Source organism: Penaeus monodon, chromosome 11, assembly GCF_015228065.2.
Source record: "Penaeus monodon isolate SGIC_2016 chromosome 11, NSTDA_Pmon_1, whole genome shotgun sequence".
NCBI lineage: Eukaryota > Metazoa > Arthropoda > Malacostraca > Decapoda > Penaeidae > Penaeus > Penaeus monodon.
The window spans coordinates 17,757,940-17,765,439 of record NC_051396.1 but is presented as its reverse complement, the minus strand read 5'-3'; the positions used below and the strand labels follow the sequence as shown (position 1 = coordinate 17,765,439).

General features: G+C 32.2%; 1 protein-coding gene across 1 annotated transcript in view; it reads right to left on the bottom strand.

Moving 5' to 3' along the window:
• Nucleotides 1-5,230: 5,230 nt before the first annotated feature.
• Nucleotides 5,231-7,500, bottom strand: part of LOC119578480 (zinc finger protein 814-like) — a 4,404-nt gene continuing 2,134 nt past the window's right edge. Inside the window, exons 2-4 of the mRNA XM_037926057.1 lie at nt 6,799-7,033; nt 5,573-5,642; nt 5,231-5,482 (exon numbers count right to left, since the gene is read on the bottom strand). Coding sequence (XP_037781985.1) covers nt 5,231-5,482; nt 5,573-5,642; nt 6,799-7,033 — 557 coding nt within the window. The remainder of the gene's footprint in view (nt 5,483-5,572; nt 5,643-6,798; nt 7,034-7,500) is intronic.

Genomic DNA, 7,500 nt, shown 5'->3' with positions numbered 1-7,500 from the left:
GTATGTATGTATGTATGTATGTATGTATGTATGTATGTATGTATGTATGCATTTATATATATATATATATATATATATATATATATATATATATATATATATACATATATATATATATATATGTATATATATATCCTGTGTGTTGTGTGTGATGTATATTATATCAATTATATATATATTATTATATATTATCTTTATATATCTATATATATATATATTATATATATATATACGGATATAGTATGTATATATATACTTATATCCACATAAAGAATCTAATCTACTATCTATACTGTCTGCTATCTATATATAATAATAGAAGTATATAATAGAAAGAAATATATAATATATATATAATAGAATATAATATATGATATATATGTATATATATATATTATTATATGTTGTGTGTGTGTGTGTTGTGTTGTGTGTGTGTGTGTGTGTGTGTTGTGTGTGTGTGTGTGATAACACACACATCCTTCGATCTTTTTCTTTTATCTATATGCTTATTCTATCTATTTTTTCATCTACATATCTTTACACACAAATATTTTAAGATGATAATGAAAATGCCGATAATAGTGAAACCTAACTTTAGCAGACAGTACCTTCTCCAGATGCATACTGCACAGTCTTTTCTTTGAGATCATCGCACCGCTCCCTGTCCCTTTGGCTGCTTTGTCCTTTGAAACTGCCACCCTGCACATTTAATCTTGGGTGAATTATTACCATGTGAATGATGAGTTATTGCTCCGGTTAAGCTGACACTGACCTAAGTCTTGAAAATCCGTGATGAATGGCGTGCCTAATTTCGAAGTCGTTTGAATTATTTTGCTTTGATTTTTTTTTTTTTTAATCAGTTGTCTATTTCTTTTTTTAAGCCAACTTACTTTGTGTGATCTTTATGCAGCTTAGGAAATATATACAGTAGTTTTTTTTTCTTGTTTTTGAGTCACCGTTTTTCTTTGCTTCATTTTTACTATTATTCGAGTACGTAATTTTGATTTTGATATGGTGACATACCCTCTATAACTATCTAATACATAAACAAGTGGGGATAATTATCAACTTATATTTCACTTATTAACATCATAGTAATTATTTTCATTACCACGAGTGTTAGTGATAATTCAGTGTAGTGTTAGGAACGATTAAGCGAAGGTTCGCAACACGTAAAATATTTATTTTATGAATTTCAGAAAACGAGGCAAGATGCTGCAAATTGATCAATAATGGATGGAGTTATTGCAGAGGCATTTTGCTATAAGTGATTTATGGTAACTCATTGCAACGCTCTTTAATAATGCACGAAGATAATTGAATGTGGCTGCAACTGTTGCAACCGTTTCACTGAATTTCCTTCGCTGCCTGAGGATTGCAATGCACTGTTACCCGGATGTGCATAATTTCCATGTTTTTGTTTGCTCGTTTCTTTGTATTCCTTAAGAAATCGATAGTAAAAAATTTACAAGGAGATTATATTCAGAAAACGTTCAAATTACATTCAGATAAAAATATATAAAATAGATTAACAAATTACAAATTTCACATTCAAAATTTTGCCATTTAACATACAAAATATTTTATCAGATTAAATTTTTATTTGATTAATAGATTGCTGGATAGAGAGGAAAGAGAGAGAAGCAGATAGATGAATAGATAGATAGATGGAAAGATAGACAGATCGATAAATATAAAGACAGCATTCGACTGCATCCAAAAGTCACGAAATTTACAGCAGACAGCTATTTATTTACCCGAAACTCTATTAGATTTCTTCTTGTCCTTTAAATCCCAAATCTTAAAAAAGGTGTCGAGATCTGTATCCAGTAGTAGGAATACCAGTGGGTTTACGTGCACAAGGATTCCGAGTTTTAAGCTGAAGTGGGTGGAGGATTTCTGTGTCCATTTGGTGTAATTTTTCTGCCATGACCAAAAGTCGGATTTTTTATCATTTGATTTCGTATGCAAGTTGTATGTTCTTATTGATTCCATTTTTTTTTCTTTCTTTTTTTATAGATAAGGCTATAAATATTCGCTATTTTATTATCGAAGCACAACATTTTGACGGAGAGAAAAACTTCCGCTTCTATAAGTTCTGTGTCCACTCGCCGAAATGTTGAGATGTATTTTCCATTTACACAAGAGAGATGCAGCTTCACATTTACTTGTTGTTTTGTATATTCTAAAATCCAATCGGTTATATGCAGATGTAATGAGGGTAGAATTATTAATTGCTAAAAATAAAATAAATAAATGGGTCAAGAGTTTTAAGATATTTGTTGATATAGGTTCATCTTTAACCAGGTAATTACAATTATAAATGATTAATTCACATGTTGAATAAAACAAGACGACGTAGACTTTATCGAAATCGGTTTAATACTTATTTACAGCATGTATCTAATTTTGGAATTTGGTAGATTTTTATTCCGTAATTAGGTTTTCTGATACGAATAAATTAATATTCCAAAAGAATTTTTAGAAAATACGTGCTTCGATTTTTGTCTCGGTTTATGCCATCTGCAAGACATGAAAAAGCTCTCGGATATTTTCTTTCTCTAAAAAAAAGGTATAACCCGACTTCTTGTTTGACAGACTTTTCCTCTTAAAACTACTGGGTGCCGAATTTACTGTGGTGTTGACGGAGCTGCTCTGGAACACAAAAGGAAGACCCCTATTCGGCGACAGAGCAACGGGAGGAAATTCGGTCTGTTGGATGTTTCGAGTATTTTGTATATGTTTTGTTCGGTGCATAACTTCCGATTATAAATGCTTTTAATAATGGCGATATATTCTTAGGTGTTTTAGGTGAATTGCAGTAATATAGAGAAAACAGTATGAACATTTTCATGATGTATGCACGTATATGATATATTCTTAGGTATGTACTGAGGTATATAAAGAAAAATATACGCGTTTTCGCAAAGGATGGGAAAATTGCCTTTCACTTATATTGCTATCAACTTTACATTAAAGAAAAAGCTAGATTGCAGTTACCAGATATTTGTATACCTTCCATGATATCAACACTACATCAACACTAATGTTTAAGTAAAGGTGTACGTGTGTATTTTTAATTCAAAGATGCTAATATCTCGCTAAGCGATATTTAATATGAAGGGAAGCTGAAAATGATAGATTTAACATTATGAAATACTTAACAAGAAATTGATTCAAGGACATACTATACACTTTATATCGATTTCATATATATACATATATATATATATATATATATATATATATATATATATATATATATATATATATATATATATATATATATATATATATATATATATATATATATATAATATATATATATTTATATATATTATATATATATATATATATATATATATATATATATATATATATATTTATATATATATGTGTGTGGTGTGTGTGTGTGTGTGGTGTGTGGTTGTGTGTGGTGTGTGTGTGTGTGTGTGTGTGTGTGTGCGTGTGTATGTGTGTGCATATATATACATATATATATATATATATATATATATATATATATATATATATATATATATATATATATGCATGTGTGTGTATATGTGTATATATATAAAGAACACACACACACACACACACACACACACACACACACACACACACACACACACACACACACACACACACACACACATCACACACACACACACATATATACATATATGTATGTATGTACATAGATATCCATATCATTACAAATATCATACTAACATCATTAGACCGCATATGAAACTATACAAAGGTTGCCATAAGAAGTAGCGTTTAGCTCATCGCGCTTAGAGATGCATGGCAATTAGAGATGGTAGCGAGATGAAGAAGCCTTTTGTGGTACGATTAACAGACTGCTCTAGGTATCGAGTGATTGAAGGTAAAACAATAGCAATTGCGGTGCTATTGATAATAATAATAATAATAATAATAATAATAATAATAATAATAATAATGATAATAATAATAATAATAATAATAATGATAATGATAATGATAATGATAATGATAATGATAATGAATAATAATAATAGTTATCATTATTATTATTATTATTATTATTATTATTATTATTATTCGTTTTATTATTATTATCATTATTATAACAATAATAATATTACTAATAAAAATCATGATAATAATTATAGTAATAATAATAACAATAATGATAATAATAACTCATTATCATTATCAGTATTATTATTTTATTCTTATTAGTATTAATATTATTATAGTTATTATTATCATTATCAATATTATTATAGTTATTATTATTATTACCATCATTATTATTATTATTGACATTATCATCCTTAATTATTATAATTATCAGTACTATTCTAACAGTGATAATTATACTTATGAAAATGGTGATACTAATACTGCTAAAGATATTAATAATGATGATAATTATCTTACTTTTAATAGAAGTGTTTAAAGAAAATATGCATTGGTCATGCGTTAAGCGATAAGCAGAATAAGAGGCTAAAAATGTTATAAACATGTAAATTGGTTGAATAAATAATCTTGAGAGATTTGATGATAATTTAGTTAATAACAGCATTTCAATTTCTAGACAGGAAAGCGTTTTGTGGTAAATTTTTGTTGTAAGAACAACAGAATGTTATATTGTTTTTTTTTCGTTGTTTAGAAGAATCATCGGGACCTTTGATGAGAAAAATACATCATTCATGGTAAAAACTGATGTACGAATTTGAGAATGCATGACCACTCTGAATGCTGCAGCGTTAAGGCAACTGGGTTATGATATAGCTACTATTAAGAGAAAAGACCAATTAGCAGGTTAAACCCAAGAGATCGGGATTCAAATCTGGTATAGTAGGTTTCTCGACGCCGTAGTTCTTCGTGGCAGCCGACTCCGTAAGAACACCGGCAAACGTTCTTCGTGGGAACACCGAACAGCTGTCCATTCGCGAGGGGGAAAACCCTCCGGGAGAAAACGCCTTAGTGAGCGAGGTCGAGGTTGTAGGTCGGAAGAATCTCCTGCTTTATCTCTTTCCTTCTTTTCCAGAAAATACATACACCAGATGTATATAGATATAAATATGTATACAGATATACATATACATTTGATCACACACACATATATATGAATATCTTTCCAGGTTAAAATTTGTAAGACAAAAAATTATTTTGGATTTATTTAAGTTTCCACTGGCGTAAGAACAAGCTTGTGTCTAACGTTTTACGTAGCGTCCTATTTTCCTTCTCTTCCGAGAATATGCTGGACCTTCAGGTGTTCCATCAGCTTGAAAATCCGTCTGAACTGTAATCCGCAGACCTTGCACCTGAGGGAGGTTTCCTTGGCTTCAGCGGAAGACCCTCGCTCGGACGCCTCCCTCCGCCGACACCTTTTGAGGGCAGCCAGCCTCTGCCTGTGCACCACGACGTGTTTCACCAAATGAGCCTTCTGCACGAAGAACTTCCTGCAGATGCCGCATCCGAAGGGCTTTTCGTTGGTGTGTAAGACCGTGTGTCAAAGGAGGTTCCCCTTTTGAGTGAAGCGCCTGCCGCAGGTGTCGCATCCGAAGGGCCTGACCTCCGCGTGTACATTCTTGTGAATCATCAGATGGCCCTTTTGACCGAACAATTTGTCGCACACTTGGCACCTGAAGGACATTTGGGATTTGCGACTCATCTTGGAACTTCAGAAGCAACTGATGACTTTCTGTCTGATCTGAAACTTATAGAGAGAGCTTTGACCTGACGCTAAGGAGCGGGAATAAGACTGGAATAAGACACTGCGAGGGGAACTCGGTCTAGTTAAGGAAAGTCATCTGTCAGTTCCGTAAGTGGTAATGCTTTTCCGGAAGAGAAAGACCGAAACAGAATAGTTTAAAATGAAGTTTTAAAGTTTTTATTCCGTTCTTAACTTTGCGTGAGTCTTGAAATCTGTCGGCTTATCATTGCTTAAAAAGGCGCACTGCCACAAAATGAACGTAAAGAGAACGTTTTCATCTCTTGTACGTTACGGTGATTTTGTCTGTGCTCACTTTTACTACTTCTTTTTCATGGTACTCCTATCTCCTTTTGTTTTCCATGCTTCATATTCAATCGCGGCAAACTTGCAAAAATGTAATTATATAGTTGATCATATTTCCCCGGCAGCGCAAACATAACCCCTGACTTCCAAGTGCATAATTGAAGCTTTGAATCGAGTTAAATCAGGGACGTATATTAGTCGGCCCAAAACACATAAAACCTTTACAGCAGAAAATGGAGGTTAATGGTTGACCTCACACTTTCTAACAAATGGTCAAGAATTGCAATTGTTCTTATCGACGTTTAGAATAGGAATCGCCGCCCTTGTTTCTGTGACACGTTTTTAGTGTATCAGGTATTAAACTTTTTGCCATTGGGATTGCGTGCGAGGGACAAAGATTCTTGTGGTCAGTAAACAAGATTTGTTATTATTACGAAATTACTTTATAGAGATAATCGGATAAAGTAGTATTGCTAAAAGATGACTAAAGGAAAAGGAATACTTTATGTTTAGGCTTTGGAATTTACGCGCATACACACAAGCACAATATCCAAGTTTCATTACTTCGAGTATTATCAACGTACTTCACACTTGATAGTGTGTGTATATGTAATATATAATATATATATATATATATATATATATATATATATATATATATATATATATAACACATACACACACACACACACACACACACACACACACACACACATACACATATATATATATATATATATATATATATATATATATATATATATATATATATATATATATACTTCCTGCAGATGCCGCATCCGAAGGGCTTTTCGTTGGCGTGCAAGAGCGAGTGCCGAAGGAGGTTCCCCTTCTGAGTGAAGCGCCTGCCGCAGGTGTCCCATTCGTAGGGCCTCACCTCCTTCATCTCCATCACCTTGTGAATCTCCAGATGACCCTTTTGGCCGAACATTACCACGCCTCCTCTAGGAATTTGGCCTTCCCTCCACGCCCCCTTGTATCTATGAATAAAATTACCTCCCGGATTTTAAAGAAAATTATAAATTTATTCGTAGTCTTTTTACTGAGTATGAATTAGTTGCATAATTATTAATATTCATATTATTTGACCGTGCTTTTAGGGAATAACAAATATAATCAGAGAACTTCCTGCTTTTTCACGAGGTGAAGAACGACTGGTTACAGTATTTATGGGATTATATTCTATACATCTGTAATAAGAATAGTTGTAACTTTTGATGTGTTCTCTTCGGTTCTTTGGAGAGCCACTGTTCTTGATTCTTCAACAGACAAACAATTAAACGCGGATTTTGTTTGTTTGTGTGGGTCGCAAGACGACATACAAGGAAAGAATATTTAATTACATACGTTTAAAGATAATGATATATATACAGTACAGCGATGCAGTACTGTATAATGCATTCTAGCAACTCTATTATATCAACTAAACACATTTGAGTTTGAAATTCCTGTTCGCATTTAAC